This window comes from Lineus longissimus, chromosome 10, assembly GCF_910592395.1.
Source record: "Lineus longissimus chromosome 10, tnLinLong1.2, whole genome shotgun sequence".
NCBI lineage: Eukaryota > Metazoa > Nemertea > Pilidiophora > Heteronemertea > Lineidae > Lineus > Lineus longissimus.
In genome coordinates this window covers 15,768,231-15,794,430 of record NC_088317.1, presented here as the reverse complement: position 1 = coordinate 15,794,430, position 26,200 = coordinate 15,768,231, and the positions used below count along the sequence as shown (strand labels likewise).

At 40.0% G+C, this 26,200-nt stretch overlaps 1 protein-coding gene and 1 long non-coding RNA gene across 8 annotated transcripts; both read left to right on the top strand.

Moving 5' to 3' along the window:
• Nucleotides 1-296: 296 nt before the first annotated feature.
• On the top strand, nt 297-20,205 carry LOC135494779 (Na(+)/H(+) exchanger beta-like). 7 transcript variants are annotated; one of them, XM_064783050.1, is made up of 25 exons: nt 298-363; nt 667-724; nt 1,180-1,246; nt 4,459-4,748; nt 5,517-5,562; nt 5,766-5,807; nt 6,396-6,464; nt 7,337-7,418; nt 7,990-8,203; nt 8,742-8,924; nt 9,261-9,342; nt 9,876-9,971; nt 10,229-10,350; nt 11,335-11,411; nt 12,130-12,258; nt 12,689-12,844; nt 13,284-13,393; nt 13,823-13,915; nt 14,372-14,401; nt 14,908-14,955; nt 16,613-16,719; nt 17,710-17,754; nt 18,633-18,775; nt 19,098-19,302; nt 19,726-20,205. In XM_064783050.1, the coding sequence occupies exons 4-25, from the start codon at nt 4,481-4,483 to the stop codon at nt 19,926-19,928; spliced, it is 2,550 nt and encodes an 849-aa protein (XP_064639120.1). In that variant the 5' UTR covers nt 298-363; nt 667-724; nt 1,180-1,246; nt 4,459-4,480; the 3' UTR covers nt 19,929-20,205. The 7 variants fall into 7 exon arrangements, with proteins under 7 accessions (XP_064639119.1, XP_064639120.1, XP_064639118.1 ...); XM_064783049.1 differs by lacking the exon at nt 667-724 and having other exon boundaries at nt 297-363; XM_064783048.1 differs by lacking the exons at nt 298-363; nt 667-724 and having other exon boundaries at nt 989-1,246.
• Nucleotides 20,206-20,385: 180 nt separating this feature from the next.
• Nucleotides 20,386-23,290, top strand: LOC135495135 (uncharacterized). Its single transcript, XR_010448527.1, has 2 exons — nt 20,386-20,936; nt 21,083-23,290. It is a non-coding gene; the product is annotated as an uncharacterized LOC135495135 (long non-coding RNA).
• Nucleotides 23,291-26,200: the final 2,910 nt, after the last annotated feature.

Sequence of the window (26,200 nt, the reverse complement as noted above, 5' to 3'; positions counted from 1 at the left end):
GTTTAAAAAGAACTTTAAATGCAGTTTTCTGAAAAGCTATATCACTAAAAATACAAATGTACGGGGTTGTATAAATTTTAAACTCAAGATAATAGGGAGCTGGCACACCGACTCCATCAAATAACAGAGTAATCACTAATCTTGCAACAACTATGCAAACAGCTAACTCATAATGGTACATTCTATGTGCATTTTGAAAAAAATGCGATTTTAAGTCAGTTTTATGAATAGATACGCATGTTATCTGTATCCAGATAGCGTCATTGAAAATTGATTTGCATTTTAGTCCCACCCTACAGAATCCAACTTTGACCCCGTTTTTCATCTGCTTCGAATAAATTCAACATTTTCTCCAAAATCAAAGTAATATATTTCGGTGTCATCATATTCCAAATATTGGGATGTACAATATCTTTCTTTTTATCATCTTTTTTGTATAGTTTTCTCATGAATATTGACGTATGCAGTCTCAACAAGTTTGTTTACATTGCAAAAGTTTTGTTTTACAGGCCACAGGGTGTCCCAGAAAAAAAGTTCCAGGGGCCTATACTATACATGTGTGGCATCCTTACCCCCCCCCCCCCCCCGTCTTTCTCACAGGTGGCGGTTATTGGCTACGTCACGTGATTCAGGTGTTTTTATCACCAGGTGCACTTTCACTTTCAGGGAACCATGGGAGCCACAAAGATCAATGGAATGTACAGAATGTATCGCAAAAATACAGGTCAATAAGACCTTTTTTACACATTTTGTCCACATCATAAAACATAAAACTACTTGCTAACTGCTATGGGTGTTGTCAGTTTATTCTTTAGCTGGCTGGCAGTGAAGTAGGCTAATCTAAACTCACACTTTTGGTGAACTTTTTGTTATGCAATCTGACAGTACACCTAGTAAAGTGCATTGCCCGAGGACATAAGTGACATCAGTAACCCCGGGTAAAATGCGTTGCCAAAGGTAAAACCTGACATAACTTCTTCTGTAGGGTAGTGTATTTAGTGATTTCTCCTTCCTGTTGCCTATCAACAGGAATAATACAGCATTTCAGGGGGTGGAGTAAGTGATGTCAGTCATCATTTGTTGCTAGGATGCATGTCTGCCATTATCTGGTCTATCTAGCTGAGCGACTGTATCCATCTAGCTGAGTGACTGTATTCAGAGTACTGATTTCTCTTCCAGATTTCCCTGGATCTCGAATGTCGATGAAACTCTGCCACAGTGGAATATGAAATACTCTTAATTATTGGTAAGCAATAGTTATTTTCTGCATGTTTAAAAAAAAATCATTTGTATTTCGATCTATAGTGTAATGTTATGAATTGATATTTTTTTCACATATTGTACATGGAAGACATGATGTGACCTAGAAACTCCCCTGTTGCAGATATCTCTGTTAGCTCAGGTGACACTCATTAAATTTGACCTTGTAATCAGGACACCTCTCATCCTGTTCTTGTGACATGACATCTCACATCTTAAAATTTGTCTTGGTCGCAATAAACCTGGTCCTTGATGCAGATTCCGGACAGCCAGAACTCCTCCCTCTGGGTGACAAGTTTGGGGCATTGATATCTTGTTGCCGGTCGGGGGCAAAGGTCATTCTCTCCGAATCCAAACTTGTCTCTTTGGCCATTTTTTGTATGCTTTTGGCTAAACAACGGTTATTGAACACATTTCTTGAAGGATTGAAAAGTGTATGAAAGGGTTAAAAAGTTCACATTGTACAATGAACTTCTGATACAAGGAACTTCCGGAAAAATGTAAAGCTGCAGGTAACAGTAGTGTGAGAAAAATAACTTGGGTATCATATTCATGGCCAGCTAGGCCTTACAGAATGCTGTGTATACTTTCAGACAGGTTGTGGTTGTTTACTATAGTATAAACATATCTGGTACTTAGGATAGGGATTCATTGGTGTTTTTGTTCAGACTGAGTTGTTTCAACCTCTAGCTATTAAGGATACCTCCGGGACGGACAAATGCTGTCCTTTATAGAAAGGTGTCCTGATAAGAGAGGTCCCATTGAATGGAAACGACCAATTTGTGACCAAAACTAGTGTCCTTAATAGAGAGGTTGTCCTTAATGGAGAAGTGTCCGCTAAAGGGGGTTCCACTGTAATTGATAACTTGCTCTATACTCGTTATCAATGCTTGGTAATGCCTTTATCTTTAGCATTCTTCTTTTTGTTAAATTATGGCATAACCAAAAAATACATGTAGCTTCTACATGTATTTATAGCTGAAATAAAATTTTGTGCCGTGCACGTCACCTGCGCAACATGAGACAATGTACATGACATGCATGACGTGCTGTCACTGCGCGTCACCTGCTGCAACAGGGTTGTTTTTAAAAGTCCTATGGCCTGGCACACCTTCATCTACCCTTACTCTGCACATAGTCAGATAAAGCAGACTTTGCTGCTAGAATTACATGCTGACATCTTCCTTTGCTGTCATACCACCCTGGGCTATTTTAAATACAAGCAGCTGCACTGATGATTAAAACAAGAATTTAATGAATTCCGAGACCTGAATGTCGAGTCCCCCTCAGTTATGATTATTATCATATTGTTTTTTTAAATTGAATATTCAATAGTTTTGAGTACTTGTATACTATTTTCTATCAAACAGGTGTTCCCTGAATCTAGTGACCAGATACAAATTTGCAATTTTCAAATTTTGAACGAACAGAGTCAGCGTTGAAGTGACAGTAGGCTTCGTTACTTCTGGAAGACTTGCTATTGAGCCATCAAGAACTAATGGCAGGGTAGACCAATTATTTCAAGACATTACTACATGTACCTGCCTGATTAGGTTAATCCCATTGTTAGCAGAATCAATAAACCTGTATTTGGTCTTGATTGCCAATAACCGCAATATTAATGTCATCTGTCATTGTCTTAGATAAGGTTGTGGTAGGGAAGGTTTGCATGGCCGAGGGGTATTGTTGTCCTCTATGGCATCTGTGGGTCTGTCTGTCTGTCCGTCCGACTATCGAGACAACGTTAACACTCTGACTTCAGATCAAAAGATTTTCAAAAGATATTTGGTATTATACCATAGCAAGCATGTCAGTTGGCATTCTTCGCCTGTGAAAATCGGCCCAATCCGATGCCTAGTTTCACCACAAGGGAGCATTAGGTGAAAATTGAAGAATATACAGCTCGAAGGAATTTGATGAAATTGGTATCGTAAGTGTATCTACTGAGAATACATCCTACATGTTTATCATACAAGTTTTTGGTTTGACCTAACTTTTCAAGGTCATCACCGAGGTCAAGTTCAAAAGTTGCCAATAACCGCAATATTAATGTCTTCTGTCATTGTCTTAGATAAGGTTGTGGTAGGGAAGGTTTGCATGGCCGAGGGGTATTGTTGTCCTCTATGGCATCTGTGGGTCTGTCTGTCTGTCCGTCCGACCATCGAGACAACGTTAACACTCTGACCTCAGATCAAAAGATTTTCAAAAGATATTTGGTATTATACCATAGCAAGCATATCAGTTGGCATTCTTCGCCTGTGAAAATCGGCCCAATCCGATGCCTAGTTTCACCACAAGGCCCTTGCCACAAGGGGGAATTAGGTGAAAATTGAAAAATATACAACTCGAAGGAATTTGATGAAATTGGTATCGTATCTACTGAGGATACGTCCTACAATTGTTTATCATACAAGTTTTTGGTTTGACCTAATTTTTCAAGGTCACCGAGGTCAATTTCTAAAGTTAATGATCTGTCACTTGACAATGCTTAACTACAATACAACATAAATGCCCTATCGGAATAGATTGGATGGTGCTGTATATGAATCTAACTGTCATGAATTGTTTACCACTCCCGACTGTGTATTTTATGTTAATGATATTCACAACGTTTCGAGAATTATCTGCTGGTTTTTTTGCTTCATGCATAATTCATTCATATGGACATTGCATAGACATAATATGGTATTTTAGATTCATTTATCAGTACTTACAGACCACAATAGACTTGCCAGACTCATTTGTGGCTGGCGAAATTGATGGGCGAAAGGTACTGAAAGGTGTGTTGTAAAAAAAGGATTCCAGTGAGACTTTTGTCTATCTCCAGCAGCCTTAAAGACCTACACTGTTGGGCATATACCCCTTAAATCACCAGACCGATATGTAGTGCCTGGAATAAATTCATCGGTGGGAAGGAATTTTTTGCGATTTCATATAGCATGCAGAACACCGCTCTCATGGATAGTGTCGACAGATTTCTTGGGTTTCTTTTCAAAATGGAGTATGAAAATTCAAGATCTGCTCGTTTTGAAATAAGATTTATAATTAATAAACAATTTCTATGTGTATGTGGCGATCAGTTTTCACCATACTCGTTATTCCCTGTTGATAAAAAAGTTTGCTGGAATATTTGCAATAGAGGGAATAAATATAACAACGTAATGCTCTTGAAACCTTTTTTTTGTTTGGTCATTTCAGGTTCAAGAAATGATGCATCAAGATGAAGACCAGTACCGCCACCTTCTTGTTCCCCTGTGTACTACTCCTCAGCCTCGTCCTGCACATTCGCGGAGCATCAGTCGCTAGAAGCGACCGTGCTCTTGGTAACTCCAGTGACCGTGGCAATGCTAGTGACCACGGTAACGATACTGACCACGGAGATGACCATGGGCACAAAGGGATTCACGTGGCAGCATGGAATTTCGATTACGTGGAGTTGCCGCTGCTTGTGTGTTTGTTTATATTGGTAGTGGCATTGAGTAAAATACGTAAGTATTCCTTGGCAACCGTTGTTGCTATGGTGATTGACCCAGTGTGATGCTTTGACTCAAAGCGCATCGAAGTAATAGCGTTGATGGCAATTTTGGGGATTATATCATAATTTCCAATACATATAGGTGTTGTAAGCTTTGTTTCTAATCGCATTTTTAAAAGCTTTCGAATAATGTTCTCACATTTCCTGACGAAAACAGGAAAAAACGACAGAGAGCTGATTTTATGTCACATGTTTTATAGTAAAAGTGTTAATTCTGTGCTGCACACTTCTTAGCAACTAACCTTATTTCCGCCTCTAGACAATTCTAGCCGGAAGGAAATAAATGAACTGTCACACTGTCTAATTAACTTTTCTCGCTGATACGATCGTTATGACTTGATTGCTAATCAACTTGTCAACACGACCGTGTTTTGTGTGGAATAGATTTCCGGTAACATCAGACACTCCTTATCTCTTGTGGCTGGTGAAATTGAGGTGTGTACACTCATATGAGGAGTGCATTACCCCCTCACAATTTGTTGATCCTGAGCCCCACTGGAATAGATGCATGATTCATCGACTCAAATTTAAGTATCAGAAAAACCTACCAATTTTAAAATCATGTCAATTGATGTGGTCACTTATCGGTTGATTGGTTTTCTGAACGGAATCCAGGCAAAACTCTGTATAATGTGAAGATGTTGAACTTTTCCGTGAAGTTTTGCAAGGATCACTTCACTTTTTTAAAAAGCGTTTAAATCATCCTATATTTTTATTCCAGTTTATCATCATGCCAACTTCTTGTCTTCATACATACCAGAATCATGGTAAGAAGTTTGAGCGAAACTCTTTGATTGAAATTTTAAGCTTGGAAAACCATAGATTGATCTCTTGTGGATAGGTGGAATTGTGTCATTGTGACCTTGTTAATTGGTTAAATAATGAGCATGTTCAGTCTTTAAATTCCCAATCAGATGGGCACATGTGCCATGATCAAGTTCTGCCTAACACTGTGCTCTCTTTTTTTCAGTATCCTCATAATCCTTGGTACTGTTGTTGGCCTTGTCTTTCAGTACGTATCTCTTTTAGTTGGTTTTTCATATTCTCATCCAGTTAAAGGAAACTCTTTGCCGTGTACATTGCCATTTTCGTTTTTATCATGTTTAATGCTGATTCTTGGCATGGCATAGAAGAAATTAAAAAATTTCCATTCACTGATTTATGAGTGGTGTTAGAAAGGACCATACAGTGGAACCTCCCTTAGCCGACACCTCTCTATTAAGGACAACCTCTCCATCAAGGACACTAGTTATGGTCCAAAATCGGTTGCTTCCATTCAATTTGACCTCTCTAATCAGGACACCTCTAATAAGGACAGCACTTGTCAGTCCGGTAGGTGTCCTTAATAGAGAGGTTCTACCGTATTTGTGACTCGTCACACCAAAACCAGGCGCATGTCGCACAGAAGATGAGCCTAAATGACACCAGAAGATATTGGGAGAAATTGATGTGCTCATATTTCACAAAAGGCAGACAATAGAGAAATGAACAAACAGTCCGTCTCACCCTGCCAAGCTCAGAGCGACATGCGCCTGCTTTTGCTGTGACGGATCACATATATGTGATTGCACCATCCATGACTTCATCTTCTTTCTTCCAGTTTCACCGGTGCAGCTGAGATCAATTCATACTTCACTCCAAAGATGTTTTTCCTCTTCCTTCTACCTCCGTAAGTCGAGTGTAGTCGTTTAACTGATGCAGACATCAGCGCACGTCACCTTTAAAGTGGTACTATGTTGTCATTTACAACTTTGCGGAAATACGTCCATTTTTAATTTTTGATCACAAATGTAAAGCTCAAATTTTCCATTTTTGATTGGAATTAATATAAAATCGCTGAATGTAAACCACCGCGACCGCGAAAATGTTCATGTTGTGACATCATCAACGAAAACGGCATCGAAGCGAGCCGTCTGGGTGGGATTAAACCATCAATTTCTCGAAAATGTGCATTTCGATTCGAAAACCTTACCGATTTATGAGAAAGTGACGTAGTCATTTGTCAAAAACAGCTAAAACATGGTGAAATTTGACACGAGTTACCCTTTGAGGTCCTGGGAACGATGCCAGCTCGGTCCCGGTATCCTCATGTGACAGCGAGGGCGACTCACTTTGACGGTGTACATTTCCTCGGAGTCTCCGGTTTCCTTCTACCTTTTCACATCCTCGTTGACGTTCAGCTCTCATCTCATTACAGTGGAACCTCCCTTAGCGGACACCTCTCTAATAAGAACAACCTATCTCTATTAAGGACACTAGTTTTGGTCCCAAATTGGTTGTTTCCATTCAATTCGACCTCTCTAATCAGGACACCTCTCTATTTAGGACAGCATCTGTCAGTCCCAACAGTGTCCTTAATAGGGATGTTCTAGTGTATTTCTATTTTTAACAAAAATAGCATTTTGAGGAGTGTTAGTGTGGTGGAAAAAAACACTTTAAATGCAAATTAACTATGCTTTCCCTATGAATGACTTAGAATTAACCTGCAATACGACAAACCTCAATTTTCCCAGAATGAATAAGCTTGTCTTCTTCTTCCAGTATCATCCTTGAGTCCGCCTACAGTCTGCACGACCGGACATTTTTCGACAACATTGGAGTTGTGTTGGTATTTGCAGTCGCGGCAAGTACAGTAGAACCTCCCTTTGTGGACACATCTCTATTTAGGACACCCTCTCTATTAAGGACACACGTTTTTGTTCCCAAATTGTTTCCATTCGATTTGACCTCTCTAATCAGGACACCTCTCTTTTAAGATCCACATAGACCTTGTCAATTGTTTGGACAGTTAAACTGATTACTACGGCCCTAAAGAAGAAGAACTTTACTTCATATCGTTCCACATTCTTCAACATCAGCCTGATGAAAATGAATCATTCATCTTTTTCGGGGCACTATTCTCAAAATCATTTGATATTGTAGTTCCTTTTCTATACATGCTAAGACAATGGGTGATATGAATAAAGACTAGCAAATGCTTTTACTCTGGTTTTGTACAGGAAGGCCTAGTGTAAATGTACATGGAGATTTAAATAAAAGCATTTGCTGGTCTTTATTCATATCACCCAATGAATAGATTCAATCGACACTGAATCATTTTTCGGTTTATTCAACCACCAAAAAAGAAACATTTTACTTGGTATATTTCAATATCACTCATCTCCATGACGAAATATATCGTTCATCTTTTACAGGGTACAATTCTCAACTTCATCATACTCGGACCCGCCCTCTATGGCCTGGCAGCATGTGGTGCCATGGGCGAAATCGAAATCGATCTCGTCAGTTGTTTCCTATTCGCTTCGTTGATTGTGGCGGTGGACCCCGTAGCCGTTCTCGCCATTTTCCAAGAAGTTGGTGTGAATAACGTCCTCTATTTCTTGGTGTTTGGTGAATCTCTATTGAATGGTAAGTGCATTCTCTATTTGACGCATTCCATTGCAAACAAGATGTAGCCAATTTTGCCATTTTGGGGAAAACGGCTTGCTCAAAATTTAATTGAAAATGCATGGAAGATTTTTTGACATTTTTGATCCTAGAAGTTTTGCTATTGGCCTAAAATACTGTGGTATGGTTAATTCAAGGGGCAATACCATGGTATGGGTATTCGATGGTTAACTCCAACATTTTGGATTCGGCGCATATTGTGTTTTATTCCCAAGCGGCAGCCAGTGCCACGTTATGGCACACTGGCACCCCATGAGGAAACACATTATGATCTTATCTCATTTGAAATAGATTCCCGATTAGATGCTCGATGCTATCTTTCAGATACTGTGACCGGGGTACTACCCAAAATGATGCAAATTTATTGCGCATCATTCCCTAGTGACAGCCATTACCATTTAGCGCCCATAGGTTCACTGCTACCCCATTGAGGAATCTCATTATGGTCTCATCTCATTTGAAAAAGATTCCCGTTCAGATGCTCAATGCTATCTTTTAGATGCTGTCACTGTGGTCCTTTACAACATGATGAAGACGTTTGCCCAGATGGACACGATACCCGCACATCAGATCATTCTCGGAATTGTCTCGTTCTTCACGATCAGTCTGGGTGGACTGACAATCGGCATAATCCTGGGCATATTAGCGTCAATCGTGTTGAAATATTGCTCACATGTTAGAGGTGCGTATAAACAGTATACTCTTATCAATTCAGCTTGAACACATACATACTTGCTTTCATAAGCAGCATTAAATTAGACGTTTCCACTCACATTTCCAAGTTTGCATCTATGTTGATGAGGTTGTCGTACATATAACTGCACTACGGCATTGTGTATCACTGCATTTCTATTTACCTGGACCACCAGTAATTACGAACGGCATACCCCTTTAAAGATTCGATTGGAGGGGAATCCTTTAACATTTTCCCTAAAAACAGATGGTAGTATTTTTCAACTGTTGATAGATTGATACCACTTATTTGTCAGGATTTTTATGATTACTCGTTTCGTTTCAGTTGTTGAACCTCTGTTTATGTTTGTGTTTGCCTACATGAGCTACCTTTGTGCCGAACTATTCCACTTCTCTGGTATCATAAGGTAGGAAACATTGAGTAGCTTGCGTGGACTCTACCTCTGGCCGAAGACCAGACCCCCTTGGCCAAAGACCAGAGCACCTTGGCCAAAGACCAGAGCCCCTTGGCCAAAGACCTGAGCCCCTTGGCCAAAGACCAGAGCCCCTTGGCCAAAGACCAGAGCCCCTTGGCCAAAGACCAGAGCCCCTAGGCCAAAGACCAGAGCCCTTTGGCCAAATACCAGAGCCCCTTGGCCAAAGACCAGAGCCCCTAGGCAGAAGACCAGAGTCCCTAGGCCAAAGGCCAGAGCCCCTTGGCCAAAGACCAGAGCCCCTTGGCCAAAGGCCAGAGCCCCTAGGCCAAAGGCCAGAGCCCCTTGGCCAAAGACCAGAGCCCCTAGGCCAATAAACTGGCATCTAACCATAGTGGCACGTAAAAAGCTGAACCTGCCTTGGAGGAGGAATACTCCCTGGAGAATATCACCTCCAATTGCAGAGCGAACGCTGAAGAAGAAGAGGAAGAATTCGATATTAAATTTCTATGTCCTCTGTTTTTCAGTTGTATTGGATGTGGTCTCATGCAAACCCAGTATGCTTTCCATAACATCTCACACAAGAGTTATACTACTGTCAAATATTTTACTAAAATGTTGAGGTAGGTAGATATTGCAGCAAATACCTTGGTTTAATTACTTACTCAGTCCTCAGACATGAATAAAATGTTAGCCATGATATGGCTCTTGTCGGGTCCACAAATTTTGGTTGCAACGTCGGGTCATGTCGGATTGTACAAGGTCGAGATGGCACAATGTCATAACTTGTTGTGAGTGAATCGAGGCCCTAGATGTTTGTAGACTGGTGCTAGAGTAGAGGTGAACCTTTTGAGTTGATATTTCTTTGATTCCATTCCAGCGCGGCAAGCGAAGCTGTGATATTCCTGTTCCTCGGCCAGGCCCTCGTGACGGACCAACACAAATGGCACACTGGATTCACGCTCTGGTCAGTCGTTTTGTGTCTTGTTCTCCGATTTTTAAGTAAGTATCACTTAAAAGATCAGGGCCCGGTTGTTCAAAAGAAGTTAAATTTCATTGATGTTAAGTTAAATATCAACGTTAAATTCCTTAACTTGGCGTTAGCTAACTTGGCGTTAAATTTGGGTTGTTCAAAACAACGTTAGGGTAAACTTACGCTAATGTCAGTAAATATTGCATCTTGGTTCACTGATGTTAGTTGCCATGGTAGGTATAGGTAATCAAGTTAAAGATAACGTTAGATTTAACTTAGGGTTTTAGGTAAGTTAAATCTAACGTTAAAGATAACGCCAATGTTAGGCTAATATTGTTTGAACAACTCAAAATAAAACTTGACGTTATCTTAACGCCAAGTCAGGAATTTTAACGCTAAGTTATCTTTAAAAATGTATTTCTTCTTTTGAACAACCGGGCCCTGGTCTTTGCCGATTAGATAACCTCGTGCCTGTGCTGATTGATTTTCCATAATTAATGTCTTGGGTCATTTGCCACGCACGCAAGATTCAGGAAAACGCTCTGGTAGTTTTTGTTAGCAACAAGCCAAAGGATTATCCTTGTTCTTTTGCCTTTGAAAACAATCCTCAAAATAACAGCTATGTGCCTGCTGTGTTCTAATTGTCAATTTCATTTCAAAGAAGAATTCTGCCAGTTTGCCTCCTTGTTCCTTGGTAAGTGGTACTCGGTCTTTAAAAACACATTAAAACAAATTCTCGGCATTCATGGATGCCTTCAATGTCTGCAAGACAGAAGAAATTCTTGTAATGGGTTAAGTTATAAGCGTTTTTTACTGTGATCTTTTTTGGTCTTCCGTTTAGTTCACGTGGCAGCAAACTCTTTTCGTTTACCGTCCTTTATTGTTGTTAAGGCAGAAGAAATTCTTGTAATGGGTTAAGTTATAAGCATTTTTACTGTGATCTTTTTTGGTCTTCTGTTTAGTTCACCTGGCAGCAAACTCTTTTCGTTTACCGTCCTTTATTGTCGTTTCAGTTGTGTTTGCGTTGTGTTTTATCGCCAATAGAGGGAGGAAAGTGCGCAAGATCGACTGGCATGAACAGTTCATCATGGTAGGTACTCAGAATTTCAACTGTTGAGCTGCAATTCCCCACATCGATGCTACTTTAAACGCAGAAATATTGGCATGCCTTTTATTTTCGTTTTTTGATGTTTAGAGATAATGACGAAAATATATGACCGTGAAATTTAAAAGAATTTAAGTAATTGTTTGTTTGTTGTTGTTGTTGTTTGTTGTTTGTTGTTTGTTGTTTTTTGTTTGTTGTTTTTTGTTGTTATTTAATTTAACATATATAATTTCCATCTTTACATTCCCCTCTTCAGGGGTTTGGTTTGGCCGTGAAATTTTAAAATATGGCCGTGAAATTTAAAAAAATTTAAGTAATTGTTTGTTTGTTTGTTTTGTTATTGTTGTTGTTGTTGTTTTTTGTCGTTATTTAATCTAACATATATAATTTCCATCTTTACATTCCCCACTTCAGGGGTTTAGTTTGCTAGAGAAACATGCTGGCAAATTACCCAGCATGCAATTTAAGTTGTTGTTATTGACACGAGCGCATGACCTCCTTTGTCACTTTGGTCAGGTCAATTTAGACTTGGATTGCAACATCCTTTGTTTCAGATGTAAATTTTTTCGCTTTCCTGTTTATTTTGATTTGTCACTTTGGTCAGGTCAATTTAGACTTGGATTGCAACATCCTTTGTTTCAGATGTAAATTTTTCCGCTTTCCTGTTTATTTTGATTTGAAACGTTTATTTTGCTTGTTTCAGGCGTATGGTGGTCTAAGAGGTGCGGTGTCCTTCTCTCTCTGCGTGATGTTGAGTTCCGATAAAAGCTTCCATCGTGATATGTTTATAACCACCACACTGGTAGTTGTCCTATTTACAGTCTTTATTCAGGTCAGTATGCCTCCCCCAGTCATTGCCGGCCGATTCATCTCCATGATGGATATTTTGACTTGCGCTATGCTTCTGTTGATGTAGTCATCCTCAGTGCAGTGGAACCTCCCACAGCAGACTCCTCTCTATTGAGGACAACCTATCAAGGACACTAGCTTTGGTCCCAAATTGGTTGTTTCCCTTCAATTTGACCTCTCTAACCAGGACACCTCTCTGTAGTAGAGCACTTGTCAGTCCAGAGGTTGTCCCTAATAGAGAGGTTCCACTGTATTTCGGAAAACACTGCATTGGTTGAAACCTTTGATGATATCCTTGCCGTAATTTTGGAATATTTGAGAAGGTCTTCCGAAGAATTTGTACACGTACCAATTTGACTTTGAAGGGTACCACATAACGCATCTTTGGAATGATTTGTTCCTTTTTGCTTCAGGGTACGACTATCAAGCCCCTGGTGAAGTTGATGAAGATAGGCCTGAAGAAGGAACAGTATGAGAGTTTGGTTGGGGAGATTCACGGTCATGTCCAGGACCACATGATGGCTGGAGTGGAGGAGGTCGTTGGGAGATGGGGCAATAATTATGTCAGGGTAAGTAAGAAATTGAGGTCATGGGGAGGGGGCGATTACTGGTGAGATCTATAACTCATTTGACAGAGAGGCAACTCCTCCATAGTTAAAGAAAAGGTATGAGAGGTTGGGGAAATTGAAGGCCATGTCCAAGGTCACATGATGGCTGGAGTGGAGGAGGTCATTGGGTGATGGGGCAATAATTATATCAGGGGGAATTCAATACAGAAGTTGGGGGTTCAATTCCAAGTAGGATGGCTACCTCAATGGGAGAGAGTGCTTTCTCAGAGGTTGCAGAAGGACAGTTTGAGAGTTTAGTAGGGGACACCCTGATCAGACCACATGATGGGTCATTGGTGAATGGAGAAAAATTTACATCCAGATGGGTTTCAGGTCTAAGAAAAGCTGAAAGTGAAAATTGATGTTGATAAATTATTAATGATATCACTTTTTGTTTCAGCAACGGTTTGAGTTAATAGATGAGAGATATCTGAGGAGATGGTTCTTGAAGGGGTCATGTCGTAATAAATATTCTGATATCATGACGATATTTGACAAAATGGCTTTGGAGTAAGTGTCGTATTCTTCACACGATTATTCTTGAACAAGTCAAGGCAGTGTGCGGTTTTGTCGAGCATTGCGGCAGACCGGTTGAGCAAGGCTGACCTAATCGCTATCCAGACTGTCTGTTTTGTATGGACATGATGGGCCGGGTCCGTGAGGTGCCCTATCGATTTTGGTCTGACAAGATTTACAAAATGACTGCCAGGTTGCCGAGTTAAATTAGTGTGATTAGTTACTGCAATTTTAGTTGCTGCAATGTGCGACAAAAATATTCTTGTCTGTCTGGTTAAAGCTGGCTTGGGTCACTGCAATCACCAATTGCAGGCACCTGCATATTGACCTCTACAAACAAGCAATTTTTGTCGCATGATCGCAGCAATTGAAATCACTCATTTGCTCTGCTTGAAGTTTATTCTGTGCATTCTCACTTTTTAGGCAACACTACGCAGGTCTCCCTGGGTCGAAGGCAGCATCCAAATACCAAGAAAAGAAGTTACAGAGGCAGGCTACCCTGTTAGGAGGGGGAAGGTATGTCGTCAACACTCGTTTCTATGCTCGATAATTTGAAAAGAAAATCTGCGAATGGCCAAGATCATATTAAATGAATCGTTGCACATTTTAAGCAATGGTTATTTTGGCGGCCATGACCTGTTTAGTCAATCTGCAGGTGTGAAAGCTGAAATAGCTCAATCTGCAGGTGTGAAAGCTGAAATAGCTCAATCTGCAGGTGTGAAAGCTGAAATAGCTCAATCTGCAGGTGTGAAAGCTGAAATAGCTCAATCTGCAGGTGTGAAAGCTGAAATAGCTCAATCTGCAGGTGTGAAAGCTGAAATAGCTCAATCGGGCTACAGCTGGCCGATTGGGGATCCTTCGTCATGGGTTATTATTATTATCAAGATGTTGATCAAGTCACTTATTGAATTGTCGATTTCTAGTTTTTTATTCAGTTGCTAATTTCTCCTTTGTATTTCACCTTTCTCGCAGTCGCATCAATATAATAGTTGACGAGGACGGGTAAATTAGTTTACTTCCATTTTTGGTGTTAGTCAAAAATCTTGATGTCACCTTTAGATCCTAGAATTACAGTGGAACCTCCCTTAGCAGACACCTCTCTATTAAGGACACTAGGTTTGGTCCCAAATTGGTTGTTTCCATTCAATTTGACCTCTCTAATCAGGACAGCACTTGTCAGTCCTGAGGGTGTCCTTAATAGAGAGGTTCTATTGTATACCCTAGATCAGAGATTTTTTCTGCAGTATCCTTAGAAATTCAGTGATTTTCAGTTAAATTCTGTACTGGTGACAAAATGCATGTACTTGTGGATTGTTAACCCTTCCACTGGCGGGGATCAATGCCCATTGTTAATTGGTGCCAGTTATTCATGTTCTATTTCTCAATATTTGGAACCAGTAATTGTATGACATGTGTGTCTTTTATGCAACCCTTCATGAATGCAATGGTGTAGAGCTATATCTTGGTGTAGGATATTATCTTTGACCTTTGACCTTTGCATACTACAGTGAGGACAGCGATGGGGAACAAGAGAAAGATGAGTTATCTTGGAAGAGGTTTGGGCTTTGATATTTGTACCATTTGTACTGTAAACCACCCAATTTTCTCTGGCATTTCATTTTGTGGACTTCGCAATAACCACGGTTTGGGAAAAAACGAATTGTTGCAAAATAATGTTGTTTTTTGGGAGAAAAAAACGGAAACAAATTTGGTAATCCGTCCAAAAAAATTGCAAAACTCTTTTATTTAATCTTATTTTTGAAAATTCCAAAGTCAAGAAGCTCGAAGATTTTGTGGTTCACACTTTGTATTGATTTTAGATGTCTATCTTTCCAAACTTTCCCTCATGTATTCTTGATTCCCTTGTTGGTTAAGTACCCGTCATCGAAATATAGTCCCTAGTAATGCATTCTTTTGTATGACACCTTTTACCTTCTACTTCAATAAAACTACACAATCGTCCTTGTTCAAAGGATGATTTCCTTCCTTTCTTGCACTCTTCTGTCTCCAGTTAACTCTCAGACCACCATGGCCGTTAATATACGTTTTGAATAGTCACCTGTATATCACCAAGGACGTAGATCCACGTTCAACCTCCTTGCACATTTCTGTCTCCAGTTAACTCTCAGACCACCATGGCCGTTAATATACGTTTTGAACAGTCACCTGTATATCACCAAGGACGTAGATCCACGTTCAACCTCCTTGCACATTTCTGTCTCCAGTTAACTCTCTGACCACTATGGCCATTAATGTACGTTTTGAACAGTCACCTGTTTATCACCAAGGACGTAGATCCACGTTCAACCTCCTTGCACATTTCTGTCTCCAGTTAACTCTCAGACCACCAAGGCCGTTAATATACGTTTTGAATAGTCACCTGTATATCACCAAGGACGTAGATCCACGTTCAACCTCCTTGCACATTTCTGTCTCCAGTTAACTGAGACCACCATGGCCATTAATATACGTTTTGAATAGTCACCTGTTTATCACCAAGGACGTAGATCAACGTTAAAGCTCCTTGCACATTTCTGTCTCCAGTTAACTCAAGACCACCATGGACGTTAATATACGTTTCGAATAGTCACCTGTTTATTACCATGGACGTAGATCAACGTTCAACCTCCTTGCACATTTCTGTCTCCAGTTAACTCTCAGACCACCATGGCCGTTAATATACGTTTTGAACAGTCACCTGTTTAACACCAAGGCGTAGATCTACCTTCAAAGGCATGAGGTCTGGTGCTTCCCAAAACATTGCACCAAGAATCAAACCTGCTACCAGTTAGTCGTGCCTTATTCTCAATCCAGTTACATTGTGTTTAAAATGCAGTGACATCACTCTGGAGGCAAAATGGGCAGAAAGAACATGCTTGATTTTCAGTGATGTCCCTGTCAGGAATGAATCATCTATTTCCAATTACATGAAGCTCTTCATAGACAAGTCACACCAAATGTGACTTAATACCATACCCCAACTTACCCCAAGTGCAACTTACCGCCTTCTTTGGCGCAGTAGGCCACATACATGTAATACTCTAACTTACCACCTTCTTTTGGTACAGTAGGCCGCATACATGTAATACTCGAACTTACCACCTTCTTTGGTGCAGTAGGCCACATACATGTAATGCTCTAATATCCCAACATGCTCAAGGGACAAATCGCAACAAAGACTTCAATCCAGGACATCTGTTTATTATCTTTCAGTATCTCATCCATCCCAGAATCGTTCACGATGAAAGGAAGATTTGACGAGACACTGCCAGGCATTCTCACTCATCCAGAAATGTTGGACAACAGTCGAACAAGAAGATGTAAGATTACTTTTTCGTAACTTTTGCGTGCTCAGTTTGTTTTGTTTTGAGTTTCGTTTAAACAGATCCCACGCCCTCCTCCCTGACCGAACCGGTTTACGCCGGTTTGTGCTAAGGTTTAACGGCGTATTTTAAACGTTTGTGGATGCTGCATGTCACCATGAGTGTGCGTGCTTCTTCGAGGCTACAAAAAGGCCGATATTTTTCACGAGGTCCTTCATACAGCGTGTCAATTTGTTGTTGACTCGGCCCCAAGAACCCACTCGACCTGTGGTCTCATGGCTTTTTGGGCCAAGACAGCTACTCAGGTGATAGTTCCACTAAAAAACCCAGACTCTTACGGACTTAATTTCATTCCCAGTGTTTAATTTTGCATCATTTCTCCATTCATTGACTGTTGTGCCTTTCGTGCATGATTTTTTAACTGTGCTTTGGGCCGACTAAAAAACCCAGACTCTTACGGACTTAATTTCATTCCCAGTGTTCGATTTTGCATGATTTCTCCATTCATTGACTGTTGTGCCTTTCGTGCATGATTTTTTAACCGTGCTTTGGGCCATAGAGATTTTAAGGAATCTAGAAAGGAAGGAATGCTAAGGAATGCCAAGGTCTCGACATGGATTTATCACATTGTCATTTTCTCGCATCATTTGGAGTCTATTTGGGGCAGTGGTAGCGCAGTGGAAGAGAGTCGGCCTCATGATCAGGAGGTCGTGGGTTCGACTCCCGGCCGAGTCACTCCTTGGTTCCCCGACTTGTCAAGCTCAAGTGAGCGCCTTCTGGTTGCTTCTTGAAACCCCTGATTGATTTCTGTCGAGACCGGGGTAATAATATGATATCCCACAGCGCTTTAACAGTTCCGTTACTGAGGAGCGCTATATAAATGCATCACATTATTATTATTATTATATTCCTTGGCGTTCCTGATGATTCCTTGTTTTCTTGATTCCTGAAAATTTAAATGGCCCATGTTTTGTGTTGTATTAACAGTGTTGAAAAATGAAACAAGCCAGGCGAGACCCGCGTCATCAGCATGTAAGTTTGGTAGGAGTTTTATAGAAATATATTTTATTCAAAGGGTAACTCGTGTCGAATTTCAGCATATAATGTTTTAGCTGTTTTTGACAAATGACTACGTCACTTTCTCATAAATCGGTAAGGTTTTCAAATCGAAATGCACATTTTCTAGAAATCGATGGTTTAATCCTGCCCGGACGGCTCGCTTCAAAGCCGTTTTCGTTGATGACGTCACAACATGAATATTTTCGCGGTTGCGGTGGTTTACATTCAGCGATTTTATACTAAATCTAATCAAAAATGGAAAATTTGAGCTTTACATTTGTGATCAACAATTAAAAACAGACGTATTTCCGCAAAGTTGTAAATCACATCATAGTATCACTTTAAAGTGATACTCTAGGCATAAGCCAGGTGGGAGGTTCAGCTGCACAGTGTATAGTGTATCTTCTACATGTAGATATTCTCTTCTCACACAAATGTCATCTGCTCAAGTGTGGAGTTTTATTTCCATTCCAACAACCGCCTTGAAAAAACATATTTAAAAAAAAGTTATTCAACTTTAAAAGTAGCAAGGTTTTTTAACACCCTGTAGCAATAGTCATCTCCTCAATTGTGTGGTTATATTTTCAATTCCTAACAACTGTTTTGAAAAACGTATTTGAAAAAGGTTACTCCAACTCTAAAAGTAGAGAGTCTATTTTGTTACACCCTGTTGCAATCTGCTCAATGTGGGGTTTTATTTTCCATTCCTAAAAACAGTTAGATAATCATAATTGAAAAAAAGTAACTCAACTTAAAAGTGATAATCATAATTGAAAAAAGTAACTCAACTTTAAAAGTAGCGAGACAATATTTTTACACCCGGTAGCAATGTGTATGGTGCTATTTTCCAGTATCTGTAGACATCCTTGGTCTACCCGGTGCAGAGAAGGCCAGGAAGCAAAAGACAAGGAAGCTTATCCCAAAAAAGAATGTGGATGAGAAAACTGCTGAGCGGAGGGAGTTAAATAAGATGTTATCATTTAGGCCTGCTACAGTAAGTGCGAATAAAAGGCCTATGCAGTTCGTTAAAAAAATTTTAATTTGTGATTGAATTTTGAACTGAATATAAATATTAACATTTCCGTAGTGGAGACGGATATACAAATACATGTACAGTAGAACCTCTCTATTAAGGACACCCTTGGGACTGGCAAGTTCTGTCCTTAATAGAGAGGTGTCCTCATTGGAGAAGTCAAATTGAAGGGAAACAGCCAACTAGTGTCCTTAATAGGGAGGCTGAACCTAATGCAGAGGTGTCTGCTAAGGGGGGTTCCGATGCATTTCAATGATACTAAAAAATGATTCCCGTTTTTTAGGCCCTTCACCAAACGTATGATAAGAATCTGGTTAACGACGATGACCAAGACTTGATGCAGCAACTCCATCACAAGACCCTGCTTACGCAGCGAATGATGCGGTCCCGTACCTTGTCGCCAGCCTCCAGTGAACAGTCGCTAGCAGTATCGCCATCGCCAAAGCACCCGCCAGTGACGCCTTTTCTTAGTGCAATAGTGGAGTCAGGTGAGTATGTTTGGTTGGGGCCAGGTGAAATAAAAACTTGTTTCTTGGGTCACCTGCCCCAAATTTTGCCGCCACCTGAAAAAAAACCTTCTATTTCTGTGGTGGATCCAGAAATTTGGGAAAGGGGCCAAACCCAGGAAACACAGAATGTGAAATCTTGAAAAAAAGGGCAGGCCTTGGGCCCTCCTGAAGAGAAATAAATTGGAGTGTCCGATATCCATTTTCTGGGCATCTGAAGGCTAAAATAGAATTGATTCATGCTTTTTGTGGAGAGGGCCCTCAAGTTGTTACTCTCCATCAAACATGTTAAAATGGGTGGGGGCATGCACCTTGAGTAAGGCCACCCCCAACCCACCAGTTTTATAAGGGTACTATTTCTGATGATAGAAACCAAGATTTAGAGATTTCATCTTGAAATTACAGGAGGTGAAGACGAGATAGACCAGACACAAGCGACAACGTTGGAAGCGACGCCCAATGTTAACGGTTCATCCCAGCCTCAGCCGTCGCCGCGACGTGACAGACCAACGCTGCAACGAGGTCGTACGATAGATCTGGGAATATCTGGTGAATCGAACGTCGACGCGGATACGCCATTGATGAAGGATGATGAAACTATTATGTGATTGTGATGTGATGATGCGGATGTTAGCGTTAAATAGGGAATGTTGAGAGAATTTGTGACAGGCTGTGGCTAAAGGATCCGTGGGACGCATTTGGGAAGAAGAGAGAAAAGGGGAAAAAAAGATTTTTGAAAAAGTTTTTTACTAGTATTTTATTACTTTCCCTAGTAACTTCAGCTATGTCTAAAAGTATTCAGAGACAACTAAAGCGTTGTAATATAGCAAATTAAACTTCTCATTTAAGTGCTTCTTCTACTTTGTGACATATCTGTGACTCGCTCTACCAAAACTAGGCGCTTGTCGCATCTGAACTTGACAGGTTGATACGGACTTGTTGTTCATTTCCCTATTGTAGACCTTTTGTGAAATGTGACCAAATCAGTTTGTGATAGATTTCACAAAAGGTCTACAATAGGGAAATGAACAACAAGTCCGTATCAACCTGTCAAGTTCAGATGCGACAAGCGCCTAGTTTTGGTAGAGCGAGTCACATCTTTGAACAAGGTTTTCTCTGATTTGAATTTTAGAAAGTGATGTTTTCCCCAAGTCAGTATCTCTGTCAATTCTTAGACTTTTTATCTGACAAGCCTGTGGCAAGCCTGCATGTATGTTAAATTAAAAATTAAATTAAATTACCATATTTTATAGTGCCCTATACAGGTAAAACGAGCTCTAAGGCACTTTACATTGGTATAACACTGGTGTAAAAGATAAGAAATTTAAAACAATGGTAATGAAGAGAAATATAAAAACTAAGACTTTACCCATTTAAAAAATATTTGGAAAATAAATGAGTTTTGATGGCCCGCTTAAAGTCACTGTTCCTCATTTAATGTATCTGTTATCAAGATGAGTTGGTAGATTACGTCAGTGAGTTTTTTTATCTGTTTTTGTCTGAATATATTATGTATTATCAAAATAGATCACATTTATTAGTTCATTTTAAATCTATCACATCTACAATGATTAGTCCTGGTGAGAAGAGCTCTTTAAGCTGGGCAACCTGGAAAGGTGCTATACAAAATATCTGTTTTTGTCTGAATATATTATGTATTATCAAAATAGATCACATTTATTAGTTCATTTTGATTCTATCACATCTACAATGATTAGTCCTGGTGAGGAGAAGAGCTCTTTAAGCTGGGCAACCTGGAAAGGTGCTATACAAAATATTTTATTTTGTATATACAATATATTTCATATCGTATTGTATTATATTGTATGTACCAAGTCTACTGGAATGATGAAAAATATGATTATTATTTGGTCAAATAAACTATACAAAATATTATATTTTGTATATACAATATATTTCATATTGTATTGTATTGTATTGTATGTACCAAGTCTACTGGAATGATGAAAAATATGATTATTATTTTGTCAAATAAACTATACAAAATATTTTATTTTGTATATACAATATAATTCATATTGTATTGTATTATATTGTATGTACCAAGTCTACTGGAATGATGAAAAATATGATTATTATTTGGTCAAATAAACTATACAAAATATTATATTTTGTATATACAATATATTTCATATTGTATTGTATTGTATGTACAAAGTCTACTGGAATGATGAAAAATGTGATTATTATTTGGTCAAATAAACTAAAGATTGTCAAAAGAAATCATGTTTATAGAATTTTTTTCGTTATATCATATTTATACTTCATGTAGGATGAAGTGTAAAATTAAGAAGTTTCTGATGATTATAACATAAATGTCAAAAAAGACTATGCAAAGTCAAAAGTAATCAGATTTACTTGAAAAATTTTTATCATGTAAATATTCACTTTTATGATTGTAAATTATATGATGTTATCATTGTTTATTATTTTATCAAAATTGATTATGTAAGGAAAAGTGGGACAATTATAACCTCAGTATGATTATATCCCATACAGTGTGGAAACCAGCTTGCAGCACATATCAATGTACATGGGTGCTATAATAGGACCTTGGCTATAATTGTAGAACCTTGCCTTACCTTGTCAGAAGAAATCTACTTTATCTGTATCATTTTATCATATCTTGATTGTGATCTCGAAATTTAATCAAAATTACATCAAAACCTGTGATTATAACATGTATAATAGGAAAAGTAGATTATTTAGGAAAAGTAGATTACATGTATATAGAAAAGTAGATCATGCATGTTATAATAGAAAAAAGTAGATTATACATGTTATAATAGAAAAGTAGTCAAAGATTTTAGGACTGTAGTGAATGTAGATATTGAGGGGGGGTCACTCCAACATGTCCAAATGAATTGTGCAGAGCATTCTTGTACCAAAACGTGTGTGATGGGTTTTTGCTGATGTCAAGGCAAAGCACGTGTGACAGCTAGGTCCTTGTGTTTCCATCAAGCCGTGTAGTGAGACCAGAGGAATCCTTAAACATGTTAAAAAGATACCTTCCCTCCGTCATATGCTACATATTTTCAATAAGCTTTTTCCTCAAATACTAAACTCTGTAATTATTTCCTCAAACCCGCAGTTGCAAGGGGGCAGTAGAATCTCTTTTATGAGGACCCCCTTGAGAACAGACACATGCTGTCCTTAATCATGTTAATTGGAAAGTGTCCTGATTACAGGTTTAAAGTTATATGGAAATCACCCGTCTGGGACCAAAATTAAAATCGCTGTCCTTTATAGAGAGTGTGTCCTGGTTACAGAGGTTCCACTCTACATAAATACCAAAAGGGGGCTGTGTATTACAGTATGATACTAAGAGAGGGGTCATGCCAATAAAAGGGGGTAGGGATTGAAAAATACCCCCCCCCGGAGTACAAGGTTGCTCAAGACATGTGGTAAACTGACCCCCTGTGTGTAGATGTTAGTATATACAGTAGAACCTCTCTATTAAGGACACCCTTGGGATTGGCAAGTGCTGTCCTTAATAGAGAGGTGTCCAGATTAGAGAGGTCAAATTGAATTGAAACAACAACTTTGGGACCAAATCTATTGTCCTTCATAGAGAGATTGTCCTTCAGAGAGAGATTGTCCTTAATAGTGAGGTGTCCACTAAGGGAGGTTCCACTGTATATTGAAAAAACATATATGTACAGCTTTTACCATTGCCTTATGCTTTGGTGGTGAACTTCCTGGTGAGACCTAAAAATGCCTTACCTCTGGGGCTGTGCATGTTATTTCCCCTTGATAATGTGATTAGATCAATAAAATGAAAGAAAAGTGATGCATGCTAATTATGGTTTTAGGGAAACATAGCGTCTAGATCTTAGAAAATATCAAACTGCACAAAGAAATTGTCAAAACGTGAATAATTATTATATGACTTTATTGGATTTCTTATGTATCAGATTTCTAATTTTACAAATAAAACGATTAAACTAGAGCTTTTAATTGATTTTGTTGTGTGAGAACGTGGAAAGCACCTTGGTCCTAAGAAGATTTCAATCCCCATGCCAAGCCCTCCACCGACTGGGCTTGCGTCTGATTTCAGTCTGTCAACAACTTGGACTGGTTGTTCCAATGTCTTTGTTAGAAAGCCTGGTTGTGCTAGTGTCTTCTCCAGACAACCTTGTTGTGCATGTTGGATCACTCTTTGTGAACAGGGCGTATCTACAACCAATCTCTGCTACAGGAACCCATTTACCTGAAGGAGACACCATACAATCAGACCTTGGTTCAACCCTTCTTGCTCGAGTACCTTGGACAGCATTGGGACGCTTCTGCCTTTGGCCTTCAAGAAGACATTGAGATAGAAGCCCTCCCCAAGTAAACCACTTGGACAGAGATATATGGCCTGAATACTCGCCATCGATTCTATGATGTTGTTTCTGTTGAACTATGAATATACGCCAAGTAAATTGAGATTTTGGTGAGCACTTTCATAGACACATTTTCAAGATGGCAGAGACGGCCACGTGGATCTTGCCTCTTCGACAGGATTGCGAGACGCGTCATTCTTTGATGAAGTCGTAATCATGTTATGTAATATAGGCGGTACCTCTAAAGGGAAAGAAAAGGTTACGAGACCTCCCCCCCCCCAATAGGCCTGCACTGACAAATAGTTCGCCAGGCCTTCTTTGTGGACCAGCTTTATGAAACTATTTGTCCCCATTCACTCCATCCTTGGTCTGTTTCTCTTTCACGGTACTCAGACGAACGTGAAAGTGGTTTGCGAAAGTGACACAAGTCGGTGTAATGACTTTCATGTTCCTATTCATCAGTGTTCCCATGCGATGAACGTCCATAGCGTGTGACTTGAAGCAAAAAGGGGAGAGAAAACAGAGACAGCTTATCAAACTGCCTTTCATACGTTTCCTATGTACAATGATGAAGGTCTAAGCTGCGGGCGCAATGGTACCTGCTTCGGCCCCCTCCCCACGGAGTCAGCATGTATACATGTAGAATGACGAAATCACACGGCCTCGGGAGTGCAACACAAAGACCTCGGAAGAAGGCAAGGATGCCCGGCCGTGGAAGTAGGGGATTGGGCGGAGGACACCAGACCCCCGTCCTTGTTTAAAAGAATCACGCATGGTTGTGCAACGGCCGGTGTAGACGTTTACAATGTCCTCGATAGAATGTCCGGAGAACAAAGGATTCTATTATGCGCTTAAATCTCTCCGCTATTGAACCAAACACCATAATCCGTCAGAATACAATAACAGTGTTGGTCAGTGTAAAAGTTTGAATTGTCCTAGTATAGAATGTCCGGGGAACAATGAAGGATAATCGCTATAGTCTTGGAGCTTATGTCATGGCCCTATACACCTTTCCAGAAATGGGGCGCTGAGTGTCCGAAATAGTGATGTCATAAGGGGAAACTAGGCCTTATGGTGAAGGGACAAGGGAGATAGTCATGGTTGATCAACCTACTTGAATGCCTTTAATGACGGACAAGGGGGAAAAAGTTAGTTTCAATGCAAGCCACCAATTTCGGGAAGCATGTATAGAACAATGAATACCATAATCTGAGTACAATGGTCCGGACACTTCCAGGAGCACATTCTCTCCTTCTTTACCGGCCTGCGTACTTAGGATGCCTCGTAAAATTTCACATACGCAGAGTGTCTCCCGGTTACCACACCTTCAAAACGAATGTGACCAGTCCAATGCAGACGTATCAAGGACCAGTCCTTATTCTGCATGTCACAACCACAGTCTTCCTGATCTCCCATACACCCCAAAACCGTATTTTGCAGTTATACCCAGTTCAACTACAGATATTTGGTGAAGCTGCTGAAAAAAGCATCACCTCCCGAGCGAAGACAGACTGGTCAGTCAACAATTATATCATGTGAAGACACACTTGTACCAAGCGTCGCCTCTCTGATGGAGACATCCTGGTCAGATTCACTGTGTCCTCTGGTGCATGAAGCTATTGAACCTCCCTGGTAAAGACAGACTGGCCAGTCAACAATTATATCATTTGAAGACACACTTGTACCAAGAGTCGCCTCTCTGTTGGAGACAGCCTGGTCAGATTCACTGTGTCCTCTGGTGCATGAAGCTATTGAACCTCCCGGGTAAAGACAGACTGGCCAGTCAACAATTATATCATGTGAAGACACTATTGTACCAAGAGTCGCCTCTCTGATGGAGACAGCCTGGTCAGATTCACTGTGTCCTCTGATAAAGCTACTGAGAAAAGCGTCACTCACTTGGCGAGGACAGGCTGGTCAGTTCACAGCTGTTGCGTTCTGTAGCAAGACAGTGTTGTAATTTGAGTCTTCTCTCAAATGAAGACAGCCTGTTGGTCAGATTCAACTGTGTTGACTGATTGTGACTGTGACCCCATGTTCAATCATGTGGTTGTGACAGTCACACTAATGATAGTCGCAACATGTTCTGTCGCACAGGGACAACAGCTTGACTGGATGTGACAGTCACACCGTCCATGTTTCAGTGTGGTTGTGACAGCGACAACTTTTTTCACCGAGTTGGTTGTACCAGGGAGATACATCCCGGTGTCACCACCTCTCAACTGTACTGGAGAGTTATCAGTGCAGACGAAAACTCTTCTTTGAGTCTCATCAAGAATGTTTTGCTAGATGTCAATAGCCACTCTTGTGAAACTATTGTATCTTGTAGAAATATGTTATTGGTGAGGGAACCCTGAATCTAACTTGATTCAACTACTGGACCAAATCGGATGATCTTTGTATCAATTTTTATAAGGATTCCCTGCCTATCCAAGCTAGTTTTTCTGGTCGGAGGGTACTGAAAATAGGCTGTTCCGTTTTTTTGGACCACCCAGTATTCTGTTGATGTAGAAAAAGCTACACATAGAAATTTT

Coding starts and splice junctions, on each gene's coding strand:
- LOC135494779 (XM_064783049.1), top strand. CDS start 4,481: ATGAAGACCAGTACCGCCACCTTCTTGTTCCCCTGTGTACTACTCCTC. Junction 8,925..9,260: donor ATATTGCTCACATGTTAGAG/GTGCGTATAAAC, acceptor GTTTCGTTTCAG/TTGTTGAACCTCTGTTTATG. Junction 12,259..12,688: donor TATTTACAGTCTTTATTCAG/GTCAGTATGCCT, acceptor TTTTTGCTTCAG/GGTACGACTATCAAGCCCCT.